This window comes from Manacus vitellinus, unplaced genomic scaffold, assembly GCF_001715985.3.
Source record: "Manacus vitellinus isolate BGI_N305 unplaced genomic scaffold, ASM171598v3 scaffold_13_pilon, whole genome shotgun sequence".
NCBI lineage: Eukaryota > Metazoa > Chordata > Aves > Passeriformes > Pipridae > Manacus > Manacus vitellinus.
Window position 1 is genome coordinate 4,114,552 of NW_021938999.1, and position 27,348 is coordinate 4,141,899.

General features: G+C 37.1%; 1 protein-coding gene across 1 annotated transcript in view; it reads left to right on the top strand.

The window, feature by feature from the left end:
• TUBGCP6 (tubulin gamma complex associated protein 6) overlaps window positions 1-27,348 on the top strand; it is a 42,349-nt gene that overhangs the window by 10,109 nt on the left and 4,892 nt on the right. Inside the window, 27 exon segments of the mRNA XM_018067994.1 lie at window positions 443-713; window positions 1,349-1,439; window positions 3,014-3,099; window positions 3,918-3,971; window positions 4,592-4,676; window positions 5,121-5,306; window positions 7,058-7,221; window positions 9,792-10,599; window positions 12,068-12,231; window positions 13,609-13,819; window positions 14,331-14,504; window positions 15,562-15,683; window positions 16,003-16,078; window positions 16,521-16,630; window positions 18,435-18,526; window positions 18,619-18,758; window positions 20,450-20,599; window positions 21,213-21,294; window positions 21,371-21,459; window positions 21,642-21,757; window positions 22,377-22,515; window positions 22,608-22,724; window positions 22,971-24,279; window positions 24,686-24,741; window positions 25,000-25,192; window positions 25,453-25,621; window positions 26,921-27,062. Of these exon segments, the coding sequence (XP_017923483.1) occupies window positions 443-713; window positions 1,349-1,439; window positions 3,014-3,099; window positions 3,918-3,971; window positions 4,592-4,676; window positions 5,121-5,306; window positions 7,058-7,221; window positions 9,792-10,599; window positions 12,068-12,231; window positions 13,609-13,819; window positions 14,331-14,504; window positions 15,562-15,683; window positions 16,003-16,078; window positions 16,521-16,630; window positions 18,435-18,526; window positions 18,619-18,758; window positions 20,450-20,599; window positions 21,213-21,294; window positions 21,371-21,459; window positions 21,642-21,757; window positions 22,377-22,515; window positions 22,608-22,724; window positions 22,971-24,279; window positions 24,686-24,741; window positions 25,000-25,192; window positions 25,453-25,621; window positions 26,921-27,062 (5,396 nt within the window).

The window sequence follows — 27,348 nt, forward strand, 5'->3', positions numbered from 1 at the left end:
GCAAATGTGATTGATAAATGGATTCATACAAAATTCAAAATTATTGAAATTAATGCCAGTGGATTAAAATAATTGAACAAGCAGTTATTCATGTGACTGACAAAGCAGTGTGAGGCTTCATTCAGGGCCACGTCTTCAGCTGGTCTGAAGAGAACTTCTGAAGCCAGCAGACATCATGTCAGAAACTACCTTTTTATTTGTTTCATGTGTCAAAAATATGGACATAAGATTATTATTGTTTATCACCTTTCACTATATTAAAACAAATGTAGTAGCACTGAAAAAATAACATCTGTGGCAGGAAACATTGTAGCTAGTGCATGGAAGTAAATATGCATACTATGAATGCAAATGTACTTTATTTTGTATACAAGCATATACAAAATTACCACATTGCTTAGGAATTAATATCTGTGAAACCTCTCTATTTCTTTTTCTCTAGACACATCATTTTTACAAAATTTGAGCACTAAATCGCATCTACTAAAGAAGGCTAATTCAAATCCCTCCACAGAACATGACTCTAAGATAACTAACAGCAATGAAACTGTCAAAGTAGAAAGGTTTTTAGAATTGCACATGAAAAATATTCTAGTTCCAGTGCCTCCCATCAAAACAGCAACAACTGATTCTACAGGTTTAGCACATTTTCTTCCTGTAGCTGTTCATTTGGTGAAGGAAATGGACAAAACTGAAATAAAAGCTCTTGTCAGGTTGGTCCTGTTTATGTAATTTTCAATATAATTAAGATGTTGAGAGGTCTCTGTACAGTGTCATCTAGCTCTGTGTCTGACATGGTCATCTTTTTGGCTTTAGTCTCCTCAATTATGGCCAGAAATTGTTCCTTTGAAAAATTAAGGCATTAGTGTTGTTTGTCACTCGTAGCCTTGAAATCCTTGGACTAATCAGAATACTTTTCTCTAAAACTCTTTCAAGAGAGATAGGACAGCTAATGCAAATGTATTCATTTAGAAAGAGAGATTTTGCTAGGAAGGTGCCTTAACGCTCTGTATTCACTTTTATCTGGAAAAAAAATCAAACCGCTCTGTTTTGAGAAACTCAACTTTTTGTCTTGTCTTAGAGAAAACAGAGTTCTATCAAAATTAGACTATCTTCAGACATTTTTGTTTTCTTTCCAGTGCAGAATGGAGACAGGTTTAGAGAGCTCAAGACTGTCAGGCCAACAGTGCTGTCATCTTCCTGCTAGAGCTAGGTTTCTGAGAACCAATGTGTAGCACCTATACAACATGTATGCCATTAATACTAATGGCAAAGTACTTTATCAGTGTCCTCTTTGAAGACATTATTGCCTCTAATCTAGTTTTTCTCCATATAATTTATTTTACAGTGGCTTTTATGCAGACCTTGTGAAAGATGACCAAACTTTGCTCTCTCTTGGCAGTATGTTGGCCATCCTAGATAAAATACTTGAGAAGGAGGTAATAATATATTGCCTTGATCTTGGGGTTAGGGGTGGAGTTGGATTCCTCTGATTTTTGCTTCTACTATATTGTTGTCCAGATATTGGTTGCTATGTATCTCACAAGTCCACTAATCTCAGCTGGAATGTGCTTAACTATGAGAGTAATCATGCAAGATGAGAAAACAAGTATTTGGGGATAGTTGTTAATCACAATACATCTTTCTAATGATCTTTGGACAAGTCATTGTCCAGACTTTTTGCAGGTAGTCACAGCACATGAGTCACTAAGAACCTTCTCATTGCTCTCAGACCTACAGGTTAGCCAGGCATTTACTCTTCCAGTTGAGGGGAGCAGAAGTTGGTGTATCTAGCACCAGTAAGCAGCAACAAGAAATCAGAAGAAATGTCAAAACTTTTCCTGTCTCAGCATGCAGAGTTTTACCTTCTATCTTTAGGAGAGAGTTTACTTTGGCATTACCTTTCCTTACAAGATGCCATGCTATGTGCAGCATTGCACAACAGTTTACACACAGTAAATCTTGATTTACATGTGCACACACACACACACACACCCACACACCCCCCATTTAGTGGTGGTTTCAACAGCTCTACTGTATGCTTTGATTCTGAACAGAGTAATTCCAGTTAAGCATTTTGCTTCTTGCAAGGTCAGGAATGAAGGAAAGGCAAGCTTAGAGGGTGCAAATTTGTATTCATGTATAAAAACTTGGAGAAGCAAAAAAGAAAAACTGCAAACAAGTTAAAAATATTACATCATAATAAAACACTTTCTCCCTCTGACTGAAAAGCTTTCTTTAAAGTACTAGGCCTGCAAGGAAGAGTAACTGCCAGAATGGCTTCTTTCTTCTGAGCCATCTTCTTGCTGTTGGAAGTCACATATGTAGATCTGTAACATCAAATTTCTGGCATTACAGACTGCACATAGCCCTAGGAGAGCCTATAAATAGATTTTTGAAAATGGTAACTGGCAGAAAGAATAGAACTTTAATGAGTTGCAGCTGGAAGTTCAACTTTTTGTGCTGACAAATACAAAGAGGAGGAATGAGGAAGGGAAACATGTTTTTTCTGCTTAGCTTTCATGTAGAGTTCAAAGCACTACACAACACAAATGAACACTTAAGGGTTGACTGAGTAATTCTGCAATTATGTTTTCCAGAGAGGAATAGCTTGTTCAGGTTAAAGAAAGAGTCAGAATTAGAATTCAGGGACAACCTCCTTTTCATAGGGTGTATTTTTCCACTGCAGTTTGCCGACAGGCACACTGAGTGTATCCAACCTGCAGACTATCTAAAGAGCCAGTAAAGATGGCCTTCCTCTGCAAAAGCTATTTTTACAGTTCCCTTTCATCATAGCACCATACTTTTGAAGTAACAGTACAGCTTGTTGCATAATAATCAACTATGGCCTTTCTCTAGAAAATGAATTAATAACATTTCCTTAACCCTTCTATGGTAGATCATTAACATCCCTTGATACATATAAACAAGTAAAAAACCAGTTGTTACACTTAAAAAATGACATGTTCTTGTGCAACATTAACTGCTTCTGAATGAAAAATGTGTTTTGGAGGTACGTAATGGAATTGCAGCGTCACCCACTCCTGCTGTTTCTGCTGCTGTTGCACTAAGACATTCTGTTCGTTTTGGATTTCAAAGGTGAATTTGTATCTTTGTGTTTGCAGCCCTTTGACAAAATGTTAAAATATGATACCAAGTGTGTGAAATATGGCAAAATGCCTGCAAAACCTTGATTTAAAAACAAATAGCATGTCCACTCGCATTGCATTTTCAAGGTGTAGTCCTGATAATACCATATATGCCAGCAAAAGCCTTTTGCCTCCCTCCTCTACCCCCTCTCCCGTCCCTCCCTCCTTCTCTGCCCCCTCCCTTCCTCTCCCCATCCCTCCTTCCCCCCTCCCTCCCCTTGATTCCTCCCCCTTCCCCTCCCTCCCTTAATTCCCACCTTCCCTCCCTCCCTTAATCCCACCTTCCCTCCCTCCCTCCCTCCCTTAATCCTACCTTCCCTCTCCCCTTTCCTTTCATCCACCCTCCCTCCTTCTTTTAATCCCTTAATCCCACCATTCCTCCTCTCTCCTCTCCTCCCTCTCCCTCCCTCTCTCCCTTAATCCCTCCCTCCCTCCATCCCTCCCTCCCTTCCTCACCACTCTCCCTTCCCCCCTCCCTTAATCCCACACCCCTCTCCCCCTTCCCTCTCTCCCTCTCCTTCTTTGTCAGATTTCAATTGTTTTTGGCCTGAGGATGTTTTCTTGGTTGTGTTTTTCCAAGAGAGAAATGGGGTTCCCTTGAACTGTCCTAAATGTGTTTTCTTCATACTTTTAGTGGACCAAATTCAGAAACAATATACATTCTTTTTTATGCATCAATACATACATGCAAACTCTTTATAAAAATTGCACTAATGGAAAAAAAATTACTTGTAGATGTAAATGTATGTTTATTCTCGTATTCTACAGAGTGCTTTATATATTTGTTGGAGACATGCAGATCATACCGAACACAGAAGATGGGTGAGGTTGCTCTTAACTTCAGGCAGTCAGATCCCAAAGGCCTTATGAATGTTCAGAAGTGTCTGTATGTGTGATGAATTCTGCACTAAGGAATCAGTCATGACTTGACATTCATTAAGTTTAGCTTGAGGCAAAATAAAGAACTTCCCCAAATACATCTCCAAAGACAAACTGCTATTTCTAAATGTCATTTTATGTGTTTAGTGGTAGGTTTAAATTATAATCCCAAATTAAATGAAATTTAAATTGTTATTGAAAATAATACAAAGTAAAAAAGAAGGCAATTATTAATTATATAGGGTGTATCCCCCCTATAACTGAAGGAGGCATATACTGCTGATGCAGAGTTCCTTGTTGAAAGTCATCTTTTCTTATATATAATTTTTTTCCACTTCCTCTTTTTCTTAAAAGTGATTTGCCCATACTCTTTAATCCTCTTTTTAAAAATACCATAAAAAGGATTTCAGTGTTAATTGTTGCTTATATTTTGGCATGCAGTAATGAAAATAGTTGTTTCCTCCTGTGTTATGAATTAGTATTTAAAGAATGATGAAAGAAAATATATTTTTACCGCATTGGGAGATGTTGGTTAAATACTGAGGTGTGGTTTTTATTTACAGAAAAGTGCTTATCATACATATCTGTGAGAAAGAACAGTCTGAAAAAACCAGTTCCAAACACTATATTTCCCTAAACTGGAAAGAGGTAAGATTCACTTTCTGGAAGCATTTCCAGAAAAAAAACTTTTTAAACAGAAATAATAGATTATATTTACAAATTCTTAAAATGACACTGAGAATTACACCCCTCACTCCAGACTGGACCACTGAAAATGTTTCCTTTTCTTGCCCTTGCCAGGGTGCTGCTCCCTCACTGAGCTTTAGAGAACATTAGAATCCGTAGGTTTGAGGAAACCTTCCATAGTTACTGCGGTTCATCTTGAGCAAGGCAGAGTTACAGTGTGAAGGCACTAAGGAAAAAATGAATAATCTGCATGCTTAATATAAAAACTGCTGGAAAAACCAGATCAGTATCCTGTTTCCTAGGTCAATCAAAAGCTTTCTGAGATTCACCTTTTTGTTTTGTTTTATATCTGAGAATTTGAGGCTTTACATTTGTGCTAAACAGTTTCTTGTTTTTATGTTAAAGGGTGCTGAAGGAAATGACTTCTTTTCTGCAGTACTTGGATTCATTCTTCCCGTAGCATATAGTTATCAACCAAACTTAACAGTAATAGCTGTTGGACCAAACAGGAACCTTGAAATAAGTGGGATTTCTCTGCTTTTTGCTTTACTTCAAGGATTAGCTGAGTCTCGAATTTTTGCTGTGATCAAGGTAAGAAGTGGTGCTGAGCTGTAGTACTTCAAAGTGCCTGGCACCGAACTCAAATCCAGCAGCAGCAGGCCTGGTGTAAACTGCTTCAAGCTGCCCAGGAGAAAATACTGGCTGTGTCTATCCTGTCTCTGATACCCCAGAGTTCAGAGTGCAAACTGCCCAAGTCCTGAGAGCAAGGCAAGACACAGATGCATTCTGAGCTTTAGGCAGCCTGCATGATGGAGAGGCTGGGGCATGCATGCAAGCCCATAGTTCTGTCTGTAGACCATAGATGTTCTGACAGTTTGTCACAACTTCCATCCATCTGGGATTCCCAGCTCAGAGTTGTCTCCTGAAAAGAGGCACTTACTGTCTGTTAAATCATATGGCCTCTTTCCATCAAATGTGATTGAAAGCAGCCCATTGTCCTGTTCTTCATGGACTGCTACATTTCCTCTCCTCTCCCCCATGCTGTATTTTGTCACAAACAACTTCTGGCGTGCAGAAGATAAATCAGAATGGCACATATCCTTCAAGTGAACTTAATTGTCATAATACAGAATTGAGGGCCACTACCACAGCTTTGTTTCTGGCAGAGAACATGGGAAAGAAAGAACATATGGATCTTTCCCTAGTCTGTTTTTTTCAATACACTACCCATTACAAATATCTAAGTTTAGGAAGCTGGAGGCTTTATCCAGACCAGTGATCAGTGCCAATGAGCGTATCTTCCATGAATTTGTCTAATCTCTTAGAGAACTCACTTTACTCTTGGCCTCTCCAGCATCCTGTGGTTGTGAGTAGCACTATTTCTCTGTGTGATCTGTGAAAGAGTAACTTTTGATTGCTTTTATGCCTTCTAGTTCTTCTTTAACGAGGAACAGCAAACAATTGTTCACATATGCTTATTCTGATCTGTTCCTCGGCAAGTATCCAATTAAAGCCATGCAATTAATTAAGCTGCCAGTTAAGTGGATTTTGACATAACATTTGAGAAAACTACAGAATAAATTATTTGTTTTAATTTACAATGCTGATACATAAATTATCTAAGCTAAAAAAATTCGTATGTTGATAAGTATACATAAATCGTGTGTTTACACATTACTAATTAGGAGTATGAAATGAGAGAATTATTGATATTCTGAAGTGTAAACTCAGACATTAAAAGGAAGCTAGGTATACGTATTGAAAAAAAATTTGCTACTTTTATATTGTTATTCTGCAGGATTATGTAATGTGTGGGGATTTTGTAATGCATATGCTTGCCTTTTTAGAATAACTGAAAAAATATTCTATCTCTTAAAAATAAAATAGGGTTACAGTCTTCCAAATATAATCTTCATTTACTATCAGCATTTCAAAATACAATTTCTGCAAGCAAACGATATTGATTTAGACTGTGAGAAGTCCAAAAGTCACTATTGATGAAGCAAAATATCACTATTTTCCACTTATAGAAAGTAAATGATTCATAAAGTAAACAAGCTCCATGCTCCCCTTCCCTCATAACATTTTCTGTCCCTAACCTAGTGTTATTTCTTTTCAATCATAAAAGGAAAACTGCAATTCTTTCTCTATTTGAAAGAAACAAGTTTTACCTTTTTCAGAAAAAACTCCATTTTGACACACTTTTATTTGAAAATGGAAAGTTGCTCATTCTTGCTACTAATACTAGCAGTTTAATTATAAAAGTTTGTTTTAAAATATTTCATGTATCACTGAAACAAAGAGAGCTTGGTTCACAGGAGTATTTTTTTCTTCTTAATTAGGACACAGAGATAAATTTAATGCAGAGTGTAGCCAAAGCATTAGTGGGTGCTTCTCCACCTCACTTTGGAGTTTATGTACCTCCTACCCAAGAAAAAGTAAATAAAATAAAAACATTAAGAGACCAGTTTCAGCAGGAATGGAAAATGCTTCAGTGTTCAGGTAAGTTGTCTGGTTTTATCTTTAGCTTTTATTAATAGATACAGGTTTCTGAAAATTTTATTAAATACAGCTGGGTCCTGTAAGTCAGTGGGATATTAAAGTCAATGGGACCAGACTGATCTAATGTGAAAATGTTGAAACTCTGAATGCTTCTAATTCTGCCACTTGAGCCAGAAAGCACCCAATTTCATAGCATAACAACAGTACGATTCAGACTTTGAATACTGTTCCTCCAGAATTTTGGAATGAAAGTACTAAAATATTATGTGCTTAAAGAATGGATAACTGACTATGCACTGGACCTGACTGCTAACGTGTTCTCTGAATATCAGCAAATCAGGTGATATTTTTATACATTTAACTTGTCCACAAATAACTTCACATAACTGAACAGAGATTAGTCATGCTGCAAGTGCAGTTACAAAGAGCTGAGGATCAGGAACTGTGTTTGTACAGGAATTAGGCTAAGCAGGGATGTGTGTTTTCAAGCATACTTGTCTAGTAATGTTTCTCTGCTGAATGACTTCTATTTTTCAACAGGAAAAGGAATTATAAAGATGGTCATATCTCTCTAAAAGAAAATGCCCTTCTGTCTTTCAGAAGTGGCCAAGAGCAGGGATCTGGTTCCAATAAAAATGTTCTTATGGGGTCAGGAATTGCAGTATGATTAATAACTGGTTTTCCTACTGCTGTTCTTTTCAGTGAAGGATGAGATTTCAAGAAATTGACTTCAGAATCATTTTACAAAGCAGAAGAAAAGGAAAATATGAGGACTTCACTCTGCCCTCCTTTCAAAAGTAAATGGTTGACATAATAAGAAAAAAGCCCAAGTCCCTAGAGATTTGGTAGTGGCCTAAGGGTACATCATGTAAATTCTCAAAATTAAACAAACATCCCAAAGGAATAGCCATAGTATGCCTTGTTTTGTAGCATTCCAGATATGATTTAGGGATCATTTCCAAGAGCACTTTTCTGTGATTGTGACTTCAATGTGACCTTTTGATTTCAAACACTTCAAATTATGTTTATAGTGGTACTGCTACTGGGCTCAACTTTATATAATTCAAATAACTAAATCTGGTTTTGCAGTTCTCTTTTTTTAATTGTTCCCAGTGCTTCCCTTCTCATTTGTTCTGGTTTTCAGATATTGCTGGATGGGAAATGATACCCATCCTTGAACATTTTGAAATTAAAATCTTTTTTGAAAGAAAAGCCATGTGAAACATTTTCACAAATGAGAGCTGAAGGACACGAAATGTTCTGTTTCAGTTCAGAATTTCTTTAAACTTTGAACTCCAAAAAAGTATTTACTTTTAAGCTGGAAATTGGGCAAAGGGCAAACTTCAGAACTTTTCCTTACAGGAGATTTGTTGGTTCATTCTTCTCTCTCCTAGTCTCTCCCCTGAATGCCTGCCTTTTTTTCCCCAAGGAAAACGCACTTTCTGAGAAGTTTCTTAAAAATCCCCTTTCCCTGACTTTGTTCAACTGAATTTCTAGTGTTTGAATTATATGCTGTATTTTGATATGTATTTTTCTAAGACCTTTAATAAACGCGAATTAAGAGGGAGGGAAGAAAAAGTGTATTCGTGCTAGAGTTTGTTGGCAAATACCGCCCGAAGGCTGCAGTTACCTTCTGACGCTCGGGACGGGCGCGGGTCGTTGCTTTGTGGCACCAGTTTGCTGATTTATTTCTTTTGGTCAGCTGACCACGTTGTGAGGATCGCAGGAATGGTTTAAAAATCGTGACCTGCTCCTCCGGCGCTTTCTGTTTGGGCGCTGACGCCGCTCTGCGGTGGCGAGGCCCGGAGGGGCGGCGCTGCCCCGGCCCCAGCACTGGGGGCTCCCCCGAGCCGCGGCCCCGGCTCGGCCCTTCCGTCGGCGCTCGAGGTGACGTGGCGGCGCGCGGGCGGCTGGGGAAGGAGGGCGGTGGTCACCATCCCGCTCCCTGGCCGCTGCCCCGGAGCGCGCCGCAGGTACGGCCCGGGCGGGGAGCAAGCGCGGGGGCGGGAAGGGCTGGGCTGGGCTGGAGAGGACAGCCCAGCGAGCAGGTGCTGATGGCGGGCGGGCGAGGAGGGGCTGTCCAGCGCGTGCTCCGGCCCAAGCGGGAATGCTCAGGATGAGCCCCGGCCACCGGCAGCTCCTCCGGGGCATGCGCCGCATCTCCGTCGGTGGGATGCATCCGGATGCCCCAGGGGATGGCGAGTGCCCTCGGGCCGGCCCGAGCGCTGCCCCGCACCGTCAGCACCCCTGCGCGGCTCCGCGGCTGCCGCTGAGGCCGCTGCCGGGGGGATGTCTCCTGGGAAAAGGGAGAGGTGTTCCCACGGGAATCATGTATTACATCAGGACAACCTTCTCCTATTTCAGTCCACCCAGCAAAATCAGGCATTTGGAATTAAGCTTCCTCTACCATCACTTCACTTGTGGATCAGAATTACAATGTGTTTTTTATAGCTCGTGTCCTAAATATATGCTGGATCAGTTCACTCATTTTGGCCTGTCTCAGTTTGAGTTAAAGCATATTCATCAATTTCTCAGACACATTATGAGTTTCTTCCTTTTCCTGATATTTTTCAGATCTTCACATGAAATCAGAGACCCTGACTGTAACTGCTGAAACCTGACAATTTGATTTGAAATGGCGAGCATTACACAGTTGTTCAATGATTTGTGTGAAGCACACTTGACAGGTTTGCCATGGAAGGTTCACTTGGGCAGGCAGAAGATCAGCAAAAGAAGGGCTAAGCAAAATCTGAAAAGAGTTGCTTATAATGCCCTGTTCATAAACCTTTTTCAAGATGAAGCTCGTAAGCTGCAATCAAATATTTCCAGACTTCCAGTGAAAAACAAAATTTTGATGCTGTCTTTCAACTTGAGAGTTGGTGGCCTAGGTGCTCAAGCAGATAGACTGGAGAATCTTGTGGACGAACTGGAAACAGCTGAATGCTTACCATTTACTGAACTGAATTCTGTCTTGGATCTCTTAGTACAGCTTGCTGGAACAGGCCCTCCCCAGCTTGTACCACAAAAAAAGGACTATTTTATGAACAACAAATATGTTGGGAGAAATGTCAAATACCAGGGTTATGACTATTATGATGTGAGTGTGTTTGAAGCTGACATACAGTCTCTGATAACAAATGAAGAATGTCAGTTCAATGACACAATTCAAAAGACACTTCAGATAATGGAGTCGGCCCCTGGCACTGGACTCCCTGCCATAGGGCTGTTCTCCCAGAGCTGCCCTGCTGGGGACAAGTTTGAGAAAGAGACGCGAGTCTCACTGTTCGGTGCCCTTGTCCACAGCCATACGTATGATATGGACATCAAGTTGGATTTGCCACCAGTGCCTGACAATGCAGATTTGTCTGGACTTGCAATTAAAGTACAGTAATTTGTTTTGGACTTATGAGTGTATGCATGCTTTCATTGTGCCACTTTGAAACTATGCGTTAAAATGTAGGTAGTGGTTTAATTTGTGATAGAAGCATATAACAGTGGAATTTAAGATGGAGCAGGGATTCTTTCTTTTGCAGAGAAGTAGATAAGCTTGTTGGATACAGAGATGTATGATAACAAAAACCTTGGTCTTGTCCTATAGCTGTGTCAAAACCCATCTTGTGGCCACAGGCTTTACTAATTTAAGCCATCAGCTGTATCTGTGCCTTCCCCACCGTAGCAATCTTTTGCTTGCATTTTTGCCTGCTTTGTCTGTTGAACTCCTCTGCAGTGTTACTTACTTGTTAGTGCTCAGACTGATTGCATCAGCGTTCCTGTCTGAATGTATGTGCTTTGCTGTTCAGCTTACATTACCTAACTTGCTGTATTTTTATCTTGGCTTGTTTTATCTTAAAAGATTTTTTTGTTATTTTTTTTTTCATTGAATGTCCTAGTTCCTATTGTCCTTTCACCTTTTCAGTGTGTACAGTTTCTACTGTATCTTTTTTTCCCCTTTTGCTGTCCATTCTAAATATTTTTGCTGTTTTATTTTCATATAAGTACTAGATAAAGTTTCAGGTTTTTCTTTCCTTCCATTTTTACTGTGTGTAGGTAGGCTTTTCCATAGCCTACCTTTTGATCCTCATCTTATTCCCTCTACCTAACATATGGATAGATCTAGCAATTCCCTTAATTCAGGGTCTTAATTGAAGCTTGAAGACAGACATGTTAAATAGAAAACTCCTGTTTCGTTCAGTGTACACATATGGAGGCAAATTGTAACCTGGGGGAGGCAGAACATTTTTGAGCTAGTGCTGTACTCTTTCCATCAGATGGGAAAATTTGCAATTTCTTGAGGAACATGATGCTTTTTATATGGGTGTGATTGTCTTTTACTAAAATTGAGGACAATTCTGTACATATGACTCCTGTTGTATGTACACTGTTTGGATACCTATAGATGTTCTGCATATGAATAAGGGAAGAAACTATGTTAGTCATAGTTAACAAAATGTTTGCAAATTGGAAGAGTTAGAGTCTGGGTCATTTGCCTCAAACAAAAGGCAGAGCAGTATGATTTTATTAATGTTGCATATTGTTGAATATCCATACCTTAGATTCTCATTTTGTAGAACTGTATGATTACTGAAGGAAGAAGTTTCAAGTTTAACACTAACAAGCACAGTATATTATTTTGATGGTGATTGCCATTTTATGTGTAGGCATTAATACCTGTAGAGACTCAACAAATGAAAAGAGTGCTTACACTGAAAACTTAAAATTGATATAAAGGGAGGGTAGGTAAGACAGGTTGGGTCACATAGTGTCACTTAGTCATGTATGATAGCAGAACATCTTTTTTATTAGCTTCAGTAAAGTATTTTCATGTCTAACATTTGAACTCTCTCTGACAGGTTCCCCAAAGTATAGATCAGTCAGAAGATGAGGGATTTCAGTCTGCATCCAATCTGACTCCTGATTCTCAGTCAGAGCCGAGCATGACTCCAGACATAGACTTGTGGGATGCAGTGCTTACATATGGACCCAGCAAACGAAGATGTTGGGAAAGAATTGGATAGTATGTGTCTGATCTGACTGGCAAACTTACTGTGCATTGTATGCAAATTTGTGAAGGTGTATGGCATCTTAGTTCCAAATGACCTCAGTATAAATAGAGAAATGTGTATTTAATTTGCAAAATTCAATATACTGCATTAATAGGGATAAAGGAATAAAGGTGGTGAAGTTTCAACAAAATAATTCTTAGAGTGCAACCGTTTTATAGGAAAAGAAAATCAACTTTGTCAAAAAAAATGAAGGGATTATGAAAACACTTGCTGTTTATGTGAAATGCAGCATTTTTCCAACTATTCTAACTTCTTATGTGCTATGCAATTTGTCTCAGTCTAAAATGATTCCACATTTTCAGTTTAAAAAGAGAAAGTGGTAATTGTAGAGCAGCATAAAAATTAAACCCATATCTTCCAGTATTGTACAGTATTGTATTCCTTTTCCCTGCCTGTAACCAAAACAAATTATTGCAACAGATTTCTCTAAGGTCTAGGTAGACTTGTAGTTCTTTTGGCTGCTGAGTAGAAGATGCATCTCCTGAGAGAAGGCTCTACACAGTCCTGTTAAGTCTTCCTGGCTTCCCTAAAGTGGAAGGGAAAAAAAAAGACATATATGGCAGGTATCCTCCTTACATTCCTGATGGACAGTGGTGTGCCTGATTCTTGGAGAAACTTTACTCTAATGTTTTCTGTAGTTTTAAGTAGTTATCCAGTGATGTGCAGTTGTAGTGTTATACAGTCTGAGCCTGAGAAGCTCAGAAACTAAGTGCCCCTGATCTGATTTTTCAAAACCCACTTTAGCTTTGTTCCTAATACAAGACAGTTTTTCTTGCTACCATTTAGACTATAAGGGTCTTAGATTCAAATATAGACCATATGCCTGACAGCTTTTGTGTAATACCTGCTACCAGAATTCAGAATTTTTGGAAGAATTGGAAAGAGAAATTGTTTTGGAGGGGAGAGTAATCTTTGCTAGGAAGAACTAAAATGTAGTAATAAAAGTTCATTCTAGCATTTTGAGCATATTTCTCTTTAATTTATTTGAATATTAGTATTAAATGAACCATGGAAATCTGGTATATATTGACCTCATTTTCCTAATGTGAAAACTGCATCAGGGAAGGCCACGAAAGCAACTGGTAGTTCTCTGTCAAGAATTCTATCTCTGAACTGATGTTCAAATTATCTACCTATTTCTTCACTGTACTGAGTTTGAGCTACGGTTTCACTGACTGAATGTATGTTCCCTTAAAAATGTACTATATTACAAGTAAGTTTTGTGTGAGGAATTCTGTGTAAAATTCTGAAATGCTTTATTTTTCTGTATGAGATATATTTCTTTCTTTTCATATGATCACCTTGTAATGTTGTTTACTCTGACACAGCCCACCTGGTAAAAAAGAGGAACCGTATCTTACTGAAGCGGGGAGAGAAGCTTTTGACAAATTTTACAAACTTCGAGAAGGGGAATTACAACTGTTCAGTAATACTGTACTTCAGCTTCCTCAGCTTGTGCTGATGAAAGAATCTGAACTGGTTAAGGATGTCTTGAATGTCCTCATTGGTGTGGTATCCACTACATTTTCACTCAATCAGGTATGGAGATTTTTATCTGTGCTTCTTAGTTGAATCTTCTTGGTTTTTTCTCCATAGAGGTTTCCTCTTCAATACATGTACTTCTGTTGAGATATTGCAGTTGTGGATAGTGTTAAAAGGTTGAATGTTGCCTAATGGCAATAAAGCAGTATTTATATATTGCAGTAATTATGTTATTGCAGTAGGCTAATAGTATTTGTAGTCCTATAAGTGAAAATAGGTTATGAATACTTGAAAATAGGTGTGTAAATAGTTTTGTAAATTGGATTTTCTTTAAGGAATTAGATAATAAGTCATATTCTGTATATTTGAAGATACCATTCATACTCGTGAAATTTTGCTACAGTTTAATGTTTATCTCACTGTCCTGGCTATATAGTCTCAGTCACCACATTGTCTAAACTGAAAATTTGTCTGCTGTCATTTTTGTGTGTAAATGTTTGCTATTATAAGTCAGAATACAGCTATGAAATACTTAAATCTGCCTTTTTTTCACCCTATTTTCTTTTAGGCTGCACAGACATTTGTGATAAAGGAGGGGGTATATGTGTCTGGAACTTCACCAGAGACAATGCACAACCTGCTCTCAGAAGTTGCAGAGTATGGAACCTATTACACACGACTTAGTCGCTTTTCTCTTCAGCCAGTTTTGGATTCTTCATACAGCAAAGGACTTGTGTTTCAGGTGAAACAATTGTATTAAATCATCTAGATTTAATGGGCCAGTTATCTTATGTATAGAAGGTAACTTCTAATTAAAAGGTAAATTAGAATTTCGTGTAAAGCTGGAATTTCTGCATTCTGCAAAACTGTAAAGTATTTTAAATGTAATGCTCCATCCCAGCTTCGCAATGAACAGTGCCACTGTATTTAAATCACAGCTCTTTGTGCCTAGGGCTTGCTTTACTGAAACATGCAGTAAAATGCCTTCATTACCTGAAGCGTGATTTGTTTAGTCATGTTGTTATGTTGTGGACTAAAGGAATATAATTTTTAGATGTTTTAAAGGCATTACGTATTTATACAGTAAGATATATAAAATTAAAATACACAAACTTTATTAATACAGTATGTGTGTATATATATATATATAAAATATATATTTTTTAAAATGAACAGCTGAAGTAGAGAAATATGGTATTTAATAGCTTTAATTACTTTTTCTTTGTTCAAAATTAAGTGCAGATTTTCCCTGTCAATCCTCTGTGTATTGTGCTGAGCTGTATGTACCCCATGTAATATCAGGTGATTTAATCTCTTTCCAATGCATAGAATTAAGTTAGAATTCGTTATGAAAATTTTTTTATTGTGAATATTTGATTTACAGAAATGTTATTCAATTTCTGTTAAGAAGGTCTTCTTAGAAAAAGTTCTAGATGAGTTTTTTCCAGTATCCAATTTAGGCATAAAAATAAGGAAACAGGTTTCCCTAGGTATGTGTTCTAGAGAACAGGGAGCTTCTCAAAGGGCAATGCAAAGAAGCTGAACCAAGATGCTTTGTTATACTGTGTGGCTACATTGGATGTGTAAAGAGTATAGAGGGGTCATCTGGCTAATTGGAATGTCTGAAGTTGCATGGACCCTCACTTTCCCCTTACTTTATTGTACAAGTCCCTCTTACCTTCATATGCCAGTTATTTAAGTAAAAGGTTTGTTTTCATGCTGATGCAATTGATATGAGACATTGATAAACCATTAACAACTTTCACAGGAGCACTTTAAATATTTTCTGTTGATACTAGGCATTCACCAGTGGACTGAGAAAGTATCTTCAATATTACCGAGCCTGTGTTTTGTCAACACCTCCTACTTTAAGTCTTCTAACAATCAGTTTTCTCTTCAGAAAATTAGGTCGTCAGTTGAGGTAAGAGAATGATATTAAATGTTTAAGCTTTTTGTAGCAGGAAATTGCAATTTATTCATATACACTCTGAGTAGTAAATGGGCATTCTTATTTACTCTATCAGTATTTTTCCTCTAATTTTAACAGAAAGGTTGTTTTACATCCAGAAGATTGGAGGGGAAATATGTAAGGTCTTTATATTCAGTTTCTTTGTTATCCCAGTTATCATTTAGCAAATACGGTATGATTGTGTGATATTCAACTTCAGCGAAGTTCATCATTGTGATCTCAAGAAACTTCTGGTTGGAATTTTTATGTGTGTTTTAATCCTGTTTTTTAGGTATTTAGCTGAACTTTGTGGCATAGGAACAACTGCACTGGGGATCAGTGGTGGAGCTGGTGCTTCATTTCCTACGGTGATTTTTAGTTTGATGTTTTTTTGTTTGGTTTGTGTTACAATGTTAATATTCTTCAAAGTTACATTGGATGAAATACTTAGTCTTGGTCTCTCTGCTAGCAAAGTTATGACTTTTGACTCCAATTAGAATACTGTTATCCTGTGTTTTCAATTCCTAAAGAAAACTCAAGGGCCTAAAATAAGCCTTAGAGCATTTTGGTTTATTCTAGTCACATGAATCCAACTCTATACATACTTGTTTCTCTTTAGTGACTATAAAGTGAGCTTGAGGTAACTAGCTCAGGTAAAGTGATCTTAATTGCAGATAAATAGAGGAAGTGAGATGAATCCTACCTTCTGTGTCTAGTGGACCATGTAAAGCCATGTCTTTATGAGTCTTTTGTTACTAAAGTTGTAGTGCAGTTTGCTGCCTAACGTTAGGCTGTCTTTCAATTTTTTAGGGTGTTAAATTGCTTTCATATCTGTACAAGGAGGCTCTGAACAACTGTAGCAATGAACATTATCCAGTTCTTCTGTCTTTGTTGAAGACAAGCTGTGAACCATACACAAGGTGCGTCCATACTGTTCTCTGCATAATTTGAGTTTTAGAGTTACAAATTGATCATCTGGTGAGTAACTGCCCATTTAACAATGGCTTTTAACATTTAAAAAAAAAAGTCTCTATCTGCAATATATATTAAAGTTAATTAATCTTGCTGAATCCTTCTTTCCCTTCTTTTTTCAGCTCAGTAACAATAGAAGGGTTGTATGTGTGACTAGATTAGTAAATAAATACGTGTAAATAAGACTTCTTTCTTGTTGCTGGTCCTGGAAATTCATACTGGAATATAAGACTCAGATAAACTTTTTTTTTCTCATACCTGTAATAAAATCCTGAAAATGGCAACTGACAAGTTTCTCTCCTCATTGCACAAACTGGGAAAATTCATGCTTATTTCCACTGTCTTTTTGTTGTGGGCTTTTTAGTAAGCAAAAATGAATAAAATATCTGTTGTAACCAAATGATAACAGGAAGTAGAGTTCTTTGGATTGCAACAGTTTTGTTAAGTAGTGCACATCAAATTAGAAACTATTAGTTTATAGACTTCTGAAGAGATACTTTTTTTTTAATAGCTGTTTACAGGAACTATAGCTGTAGTCCATCATCAGTTTACAATGTTACTTAATAGATGTAATGATACTTAGTAAGAGAATACAGTCTGTCAAAACGCTCTAAATTTAGGACTCCTCCACGGCCACCCTTGTGTTTCCTTCCTTCTACATAAAATGATCTTCAGAGAAATTTAATTTCAGATTTACCAGAAGACTCACTGAAATATCTTCACAGCTTCTGCCCTTCTATTTATAGAAGGAAGTCAGATTTCTGAAATACCAATGGCAGGATTTCATGGCATCACAAGGAATCTAAAAAAAATTGAAAGTATGCTTACTAGTATGTGATACTTACTGCATTCATTCCTAAATTTGTTGCAGATATGTATCAAAGCATCAATCATATGATCAAGGCTGCCATGGAAGGAGGTCTCCATTGTCTGCAGAAAGTGTTATCCCATTCATTTGTTAACCTGAAAGAAATTAAATAATAGAAATTGTTGCTCAAGTAAATCATAGAAACATCAGATTTAATAATTTAAAAGTTCATAACTTTTTACTTACAACCTTAAAATTGAACAGTGTTTGCTGTCTCTTTGTTACACTCAACATCTAGAAGCAGTGTTAGTAAGAAAAAATATCTTCAAGGAGCTCTGTCTGAGCCTCTTTATCTATAGCTTCAGATTGTGTTGTAAAAAAAAAGGTATTTTTTATTTCTTCAAAAGTTTGGTTTCACACAGAAAAAATATGAGAAAGCATGAATAAATATTCCAAAATAGGAGTTTTTATTATTCGGTGTATATTAAAAATGCCTCTATGTCCAGGGAGGAAGTGCTTGGTATTGCATCTTTGTTTTATATCCTTTTAGTTTTTCCCTGCAGAAATTATCTCTCTTTAAAGCAAATCCTTTCTGCTTATCTCTCTCTGTGCTCTTGATGCAGTTTAAAGATTTCTATAAATTTTTATGTATGCTTAGTAAATTGATATACAGAAATAAAAAGATTGTTTTAATTAAGGCACTGTTCTTTCACCAAAACTAACTATCAGTGAAATATTCTGTATAAAAATGGTTTAAGAAAAGTGTAGAGCCACAGTCTCCTCTGTGTACATTTAAATATCACTGCCACAGCACTTGTTTTTTATCCTGCCTATAGCTTGTGTCTTTTGGGATTTTAAAGAATATACAAATTTCTTGGTTATAATAAAGATGAGAAGGCAGGAGGTTTGACTTTCAATATTGTACAATTTTATTTTTTTTTTAGATTTATCTATGATTGGGTATACAGTGGTGTATTCAGAGATGTTTATGGAGAATTTATGATCCAGGTGAATGAGGATTATCTTTGTTTCAGAGGTACAGTATATATATGGAGCATTTATAATTTATATGATTTGTATTGCTAATTAAATAACTAAAATATATGCTTTCATCTTTTTGTTATGTAGATAAACATTACTGGACTCATGGTTATGTTTTGATTTCAAAAGAAGTAGAAGATTGTGTCCCTGTATTTCTTAAACATATTGCTAATGATGTATACATATGTGGGAAAACCATAAACTTGCTGAAATTGTGCTGTCCTAGGGTAAGTTTTGGGTTGGTTCCTTCCTATGACATTGAGAAAATCATGTCTCCTTAAAGGAAGTTTTTAGGTTTTTATCAAGTTCACTTCTTTATTGAAAACCAGTATTGCATAAGTAAATGTTGATTCACGAAAGGCAATTACTTGCTCTCAGATACTTGTGAGCTGATTATCTACTCTACTTGCTAACACCTCACTGCAGAAATATAAATTTTAACAGCATCAAATTTATCATATCCAATGCACATGCTGTATTTCTTACTTTTCTTTGTATTAAAAGCAGAAATGTTTTAGGTGCTCAAGCAAGGGCCTTCCACTTCTCACACAACTCACACTACGTGTTGGTTCAAAGCTGCCTCACTTACCAGGACTTGACTCAGTTCTGAATAGCTCTTGTATTCCAGCTTCATCATTACGTTTCTAAGAAGCCCTTAAATAGTTCTGTTTATTCATATTTTGCAGAATGAGTCTTGTTCTTGATAAGAAAAACATGTTAAACTACTTTGTGTCTTCCCTCTTCTCTATACATGTCTAAAAAATTAAACAACAAGAGAGGTGTCTAAAGTCTATAGGCACTCTTTTTCAGGTAACTAATATTCTCTTTCCTTCTAAGACCAGAGTCTTGACAGAGCAGAGCAGCTCATTATCAGCTATCTAGTATTAGGTATAAGCATAATACCTCAAGTGAGATGTCCCTCTGCTAGTTTTCCTGAGCCTGCTCTCATAAGCATTCCCAAACCATGACTCTGTTGTGCCAGTAGTACTGGGCTTTCTATAGAAGTGTCAGTATCATTTCTATAATTACAGCTTTATCAGTCACTAACACGGTATCTTAATAGATAGAACATTCCCCCAGGTTGTGTGGCACCCAGGCTCAGTTATCTTCCATCCGAGAGTTACAGTCACACTTCATCCCTTTTCAACAATGCCCTCAAGAGCTGGCTCTTCACTTCTACTTAGTCTGATACATTCCCAGGAACACACCTCTGGGCATCCCATCTTCTGGCTCTTACCAGTAGACGGGGAAATCCAGTGTGAGTTTGCTCGTGCACATCCTAATTTTTTTTTCCCCAAGCTCGGTTACCTGTTTTCTGCACTGAGTAGAGTAGCTTCAGAGATTTAGGGGTGTTGAGGTGGAGTAGAAAGAGCTAAGATACTTAAAAAATAGGTACTCTGTGATGTGCACTGACTGTGTTTTTGAGAGTTACGTCTTGTATGGAGCTGTCTCCTGTAGGTGTGTGTTAGTTCTATTCCAGACATTTCCTACTGAGTCGGGGTCTGTGGGGAATGTAAGTGAATAAAACCTAACTTTTGACAGGAGATATGCATTCAATGCTGAGTTACTCATGCTCAGTTAATCTGGATATTCAGAAAAGGAAATTTGAGACATTTAGAACATGATTAGTATAAATGTATGTATTGGATTTTAGATTCCTGTTCAATTCAGTGGTAAAGACAGAACCCTGGGAATCTGACCTGTGATCCAAGTTGTGGAACATTGTACCTCTGTCTCCTACTTTGAATGATGTAAATGCTAAAACCAATGTTTTTAGTAAAAAATTTTAGATCTGTATAGAGACTTGTGTCAGTGTCTTGATGCACTACTAAGTTAAAAGAAATATATAATATGAGTACATAATATAAAGTTTTGCTATTTAAAAAATGTATTTAAAAGGAAATTTCTCATTTTTCAGCATTATATCTGTTGGTCAGATATACCTGTTCCTCGGATTTCAGTTATTTTTTCACTTGAAGAACTGAAAGAAATAGAGAGAGATTGTGCAGTGTATGTAGGTCGAATGGAAAGAATTGCCCGATACAGTTCCATAAGCAAGGAGGAAAAGGTAAATGAATAAAGGAATAAATACCTCATTGGGATTTTTATTTTTAAATACTCAATTTTAATTTTTATTATAACTTTTAAAGAATTTTTATTTATGGTTAGAATTTTTTCACTGGTCAATTGTTATCATAGCAAATAAACTTCCTTAATATAGCTTTTAAAAGTATAGATGGTGTGTTGTATTTTCATATATTAAACGAGTGTTGGACTTCCATCTTAGTTCTTTGCAGCAGGAGATTTGTCCTCGTACTGAAGAGATTGTTAGATCCTAATTTAACAAATGTGACAAGCTAATTAGTAACCAGATAAGACTATTTGTAATTTGCATAGCTAATCGTTTTCAGAACTTTTTAGTTAGAGACTTCTGTCCTTCAGATTCCGTCATGTAGTGTATATATCAGATGGATTTCATTTGTTTTAAGATCTGGAGTATTAACTTTCAATAGTAGTTTGCAGACTTTCCATTTAATTAATTGTTTTATTCATATTTCTGTAGTATATTAACATATTAATAACCATTATAAAGTGTGTACCTGTCTGCAACAGTGTATCTTCAAATCTAAAATAATAGAAAAAATTCCACCAGTAGTTTTGTTTCTTCTTTTATTTTTTAGGATTTGCGCATGGAAATAGCCAAACAAGAATTAATTGTTCATGCTCGGGAAACTGCTAGCAAAGTACTAAAAGCCATTAGTGGTAAGTTGCAGTGGTGTTTCATGTATTTTCTAGTGGCTTTGTTAATGTAAACTAAAGATATCTTCTTTTAATACAGATCAGCAAATATCAGAACGAATGGCTTTGGATGCAAAGAAACGGGAACAGTTTCAGAAGCTGAAAGACCAGTTTGCAAAAGACCAAGAGGTATCTCTGTGTGTTTCTAAAGGCCAGCTGTATTTCTTAGGCAAATAAACGAAAGAGTATCTTGATTTATTGTACTGAAGTTGAATGAATAACTCGTGGGGTACAAATAAGAACTTCTTGCAGATGTGTGAGTTACAGCTGGTATTGAGAGTGGCTTTTAAAAGCATTAAATATTTATGCAGCGTCGCCTTGCAATGAAGCAGGAGGAGATTGATGATGATTTCAGCTATGCCCGAGAGCTCAGAGAGAGAGAAAAAAGACTGAAAGCTTTAGAAGAGGAAATGGAAAAAAAGGCAAGGTAAGTGTATCCGAGTAGTCTCCAAAACCATCATAAAGACCTCAGGAAAAAATTATTGTGTATTAAAATTTATGGTACTAGTAGTTCCCAGACACTGTTCTACAAGGGTAATGTTTGCACTTAAAGGTGGATGTAAGGATTTTTGGTAATCTGTGAGCAATTTTGCTAGGAATGGTTAGTGGCCCAAAAATCTGGGACCCACTAATTTGTTCCAACCCTATGCAGTCTGGGTTTTGTTATAATCAAAATTTCAGGAAAAAAAATTTAACTCCATCTTACAAGTAAAAGCAGAGCCCAGAGTAAAAGCAAAAATGGTCACATGTATGTCAAAGCAGAAGTAAAAGACAGATGAAGGAGTTAGATTGATATTTCACTTTCTTCTGCTACATCTAAAAATACTTAAGATAAGTAAGTGACCTACTAAGAATAGGTATAGAAATACATATTGACTAAGAATACAGTCCTGTTTTTTCCACCTGTTTATTGTCTATGATTGAAGCCTCTGGCTTCTACATTTTAAAAACTACTCAGTTTTGAAGTGCTAAAAAGCCTTATTCTGGGAAGATGAAAATCAGTAAGCAAAAATCTATAACTTAGCCTTTTTTTAATCTTCATTTAGGCAGGAATTAATTGACCATTATAGCAAACTTTCTGATGATGCAGCTCGTAGGGAACAAAGAACATTATGGAAAATCCAGCGACACAAGTTGGAAACAGCCCGTCTTAAGTTTCTGTTAGAAGATCAAAAACGCATTGAGGTATCTTCTGAAAATATTAAAGAAATATAATTTAGCGAATTTGATATTTGGTACTTAAAGACTTTTGGGTTTGTCTTTTCTTTTACTTGTAGGAAATGCTTGAAAAACTTCCAGATGGAAACTACAGGAGAAAATTAGATATTATTCCTTATAAACAGTGCCAGTTGACTTTGGATAAAAACTCTGTTGAGAAAGATCCACCTTCACAGGTGAGTTCATTTTCTTACATAAACTCCAAGTTACTGTTCCAGGTTTCCCTAAAGGGAGTTTAATTTCACTGTTCATTTCAGTTCAGTAAACACAAGGTTCATGGTAACAACAGGATAAGTTGTTATCACTTACTTACAGTACGTATGAAAAATTGGAAAATTCTAAATCCTGTAATGAAGTGGTACCCTAATTAGTAGCTTGATTATGTGACTAGCCATACAGTGTAATAATTATTTCTTTTTTAGGTGTCTTCTGTGAAACCTCTGCATTCTAATGAGACAATTGACAGAAAAGAATCTGAGCCCAAACAGGAATATGCTCCTTCTGCTGACAAAGCACTGCCTATGCCAGAGACAGCAAATAATGATGCTGATCAGCATTTTCAGCCTGAAGCAGCAGGATCTCAAAGCAGTCTCCAAAGTTCAGAGAAAGCTTGCAGTCCTCTATGCTGTGCTGACTCCGTACCTGAATCCAATGTGAATATAGAAGATTTCTTATCAAAGCCACAAGATGAACAGTCTGTTGCCGTTAGCATACAAGGATCTTCGCTAGATGAAGCATTCAGAAATATTAACTCAGATCTTTCTGAGACTTCTCAAGTAAGTGAAAGTCAGCCTGTCTTGGGAGGAGCACCAGAAGGAGAAGACAACGTGCCACTGCATCAGCAAACAGAGTATGATTTTAATACGGTCCTCAGACCATCTGCAACTTGGCAGGGACATGTTAGAGTTGGAGAAAATGTATTTGATGTGGAATACAGAAGGCCTCGGTGGAATATGCATGGACATGCATCTGATGCCAGCATTAGAGTGGGAGAATATGTACCTCAAGTGGACACTTACCAGCCACATTCAAGCCCTTATGGGCATTCTTCAGACTCCCATATAAAAATCAGCAGCTATGTTTCTGAAGTTGAATCTAGCCGACCTCGATGGAATATTCATGGGCATGTTTCTGAAGCTCATATTAAAATTGGGGAATATACTTCAGAGATAGAGCCCTCAAGGCCTAGGTGGAACATTCATGGACATGCTTCAGAAGCCAATATTAAGATTGGAGAATATGTGTCAAATGTAGCTCCTACAAGGCCTCGGTGGAGCATCCATGGCCATGCATCTGATGCCAGTATCAAGATTGGTGAAAACGTGTCGGAGGTGGTCTCAGCCAGACCTCGTTGGAACGTCCATGGGCACGCGTCACAGTCACACATCAAAATCGGAGAACTGGTTTCAGATACAGAGCCTTTGACATCCCGCTGGAGCCCATTTGGACACGCATCCCAGTCAAGCATCCAAATAGGGAAGTGGGCCCCATCTACAGAAAATGATCCAATACCTCATCGTAAAGCCATTTCAGGTTCTTCATCCGACTCCACAGTACAGACACTTCTGTACAGTGAGGAGTTATCTCCTGCTGAAGGGAGCAGAAAGGAAGCTAAACTGTCACAAGTTAGGGAAGAAACTTTACCACAGTCACAGATGTCTGACAGTGTTACAGACTTTCCTGATGCTAATATTAAAGATGATAAAGAAGAAAATGAAAAGAAACAAGAAGGTAAAATGAAATTAAATTTATTCAGTCAGCATTTAAGGGCTTGTGAAAGTAACTGTAAATGTTCGTGTTCAAAATGGGTACTTACTACTTAATTCCTTGCATAACTTTTCAGATACTGCTAGAATTCAGAGGAAAGAATAGAGCTTAGTCTTGCCTTCTATAGACAAGAAACAGAGCATTAAAAAATTCTAGCCTGAAACTTTATGAAACAGGACCTTGTGGGTTCTTGAGTAGAGAACATGCATAAAAATACCTGAGTGGGGCTATTGGGAGGGACTCTTATTGGAGTCGTTACTTCTGTGATGGTTTGTAAAGAAATTTTGACCAACATCAGGAGCAGATCTGAAGTATGAACTAAGTATTATAAGTAGGTCTAAGTAAATGCTGGTTTTAATTGTATTTACAGTAATTGCAGACGTGGTCAACAAGGACCCTTCTCTAGACTCCTTACAGAGCATACAGGTAAGAAACAAAAATAGTTGTTGAAAAGATTTATTTTTCCTTTGAAGAATTAGACACACTGGTAGTTCAGGTGCTAAGTTTCTCTCCTAATCTAGTAGCCATTGTAAAACCATATTGTTTTCACCTGTCTGAAGTGTACAGGTGAGTAGGCGCTTGTATTTTCAGTTGGAACAGCTGGTCAGTTACCTGTAAGAACATGTTAAGCCTGAGTAGACAAAGCCAGCATCTCTCATAAAATTGTCCATTTATGTGTTTTAGGCAGAAGAACCTGAAAAAGCCATTCCACAAGATACTGTGCCTCAGGAAACCTTAACTGCTGAAGCTAATGCTTCCAAGACTAAGGAGGAGGAGGGGGAAGAGGAAGATACATGGAAGAAAGAACAAGCTTATTTGAAAGCCTTATCAGATCAGTATTGTATTGAAAAATATCAAGATAGTTATGATTTGATGTGTAAGTAGAACTGTTGGAACAGTAGATCAATAGAAGATATGGTAAACCTGATCAAGAAAGCTGAGTGCCAAAAAAAAACCCCTGACTTACCAGTAAATTATTGATGTTATGAACTGCAATAGCCAAACAATTTGCTCATAGGCACAAAGATGAGGCGTTATGATTTTCTACCCTAGAAGTGTTTGTAGAGTTTAATAGGAACATATTATCAAACTTCTTAAATATAATAACTTACAATGTTTATATATTTTTAAATTTAGCAGAACTACCAGTTTCTCATCTCTTGCATCATGTGATACCAAGATCGTATACTTTTCCTGTGGATCCTACAGTGCAGTCGGCAACAGATGAAACTGCTGTACAGCTGAGTGAGCTCTTGTCTTTGCCAGTGCTGATGAAACGTTCTATTACTGCTCCACTTGTGTCTCAGTGAGTATTTATTAGAAATTTAGCAATTAATTTAGATTTTAATGTTGTGTTCTGTTTTGAGACAAGAGTTGCACAAAGGTGTGTTCTCTTAAATTTTCTCTTTGCTCCTAGAAGTGGTTCAGTGGATGGTCCATTACTAATTAAAAAGTTCAGATCTACATGATAAATAGTAACATAAACTTAGATTTTTATGTGTGAATTAAAAATTTGAATGTCTATTTTAAGTACAAGGGCTTAGAGGGAAGTGTTTGCTCTCCGGCTTGTGGATTATGCAGCAGTGATTTTGACAAGATTGGTTTCATTGTTCTTTTAAAAAGAAGGTGTATTCTTTATAATGTATGTGTTTTTATTTGGCAGATGAAAACTAAGGGACTAAGAAAAGAAAAATCTTTTGATTATGTGAACACTCATGCATATTGAGCAGGGTATATTTCATGTTTCTATGGGAATTCCAGCTTCAGGGCTGTTTTGAAGTATAATAGAAGCTGTTCTTGTTACAGTTGGGATATATAGGGAAACCACATATATGTCAGACTGTTTTGTGAATATATCTAATGGTGTTTTAAATAAAAGTTTTTGTTATTATGTACAAGATTAGCTTCTGTCACGAAAACAGTTGTTTACAGATGCGTTAATTCCCCTTTTGCAATCTGCTTTCTTGTAGGTCTGAATTTCCATTTACTAGCTCTGAGTATGCTATACTCCCAAGTTTGGTGCAATGTAGAAAGATATAATTATCTAACTTAATTTTAAACATCCAGACCGGCTCCCAGAATGATCTGTGTACAGATTCAGGCATCTGGCAAAGCAAAGTGAGCAAGCCAGAGCTGCATGCTGGCAGAATTAGCCAATCCCTGATAGGCAAGTTAAATTGTTTAAAGCTAGGTTGAATACCTACACTATACTGTAAATTGTAGTGTAGACCTGCCATCAGTGTCTAGTGACAGAGCTTTACCAACTAGTTATTCTTCTTGGGGATTTAATAGTCTTTCTTAATCTGTTTTTGTAGATGACAGAGATAAGAAGGTTATTGATAAAATCTTGCTCCAGGCCCAGCAGCATGCTCTAAAGATTATTATATGCAGCTGGTACTGTTCAAAACCCAGTTACCTGAAGTGATAGGTTTTAATTCTGGTAAATTCTGGATGAAGATTTTTTTGTCTCTTGTTTTTTTGCCTATGTGAATATCATCCTGTCGTAAGTTCTGGAGCATTAATCTGATGTAGCTACAGCTGAATGTTAACAATAAGGAAGGAGTTGCATGTAAGTGTAATACCTTTTCTGTGGTTTTATTCTTAGTGTTTCTCTTGTGAACAAAGCAATAGTTGATTACTACTTTGTGGAGCTGAACGTAGAGAAGCATTTTGAAGCACTGAGACACTTTTTGTTAATGGAAGATGGAGAGTTTGCTCAATCACTCAGTGACCTGTTGTTTGAGAAGGTATTTGCTTTGTTGTCTTAATCGTTGTGTTTGAGTTGTCTGTTTTGGCGTGATGTCTCTGAATTAATTTGGATGGGAATGAGGGAATGGTGTGAATTAGAATCCTAGCTTTTGACATTTTCTTCTTTTGTACTGTGTTGAGAAGTCTTGTAGCAAGAAACTGTTAACACTGTAAGGACAGAGGCAAAAGGAGGTCTTTGGCAGATAAGGAGTCATGGAAGGGTATTTCACTGTTTACTGTGAAAACTGCTGCATTATTGCTGTCCCCTCCCATCTGCTGGCAGCA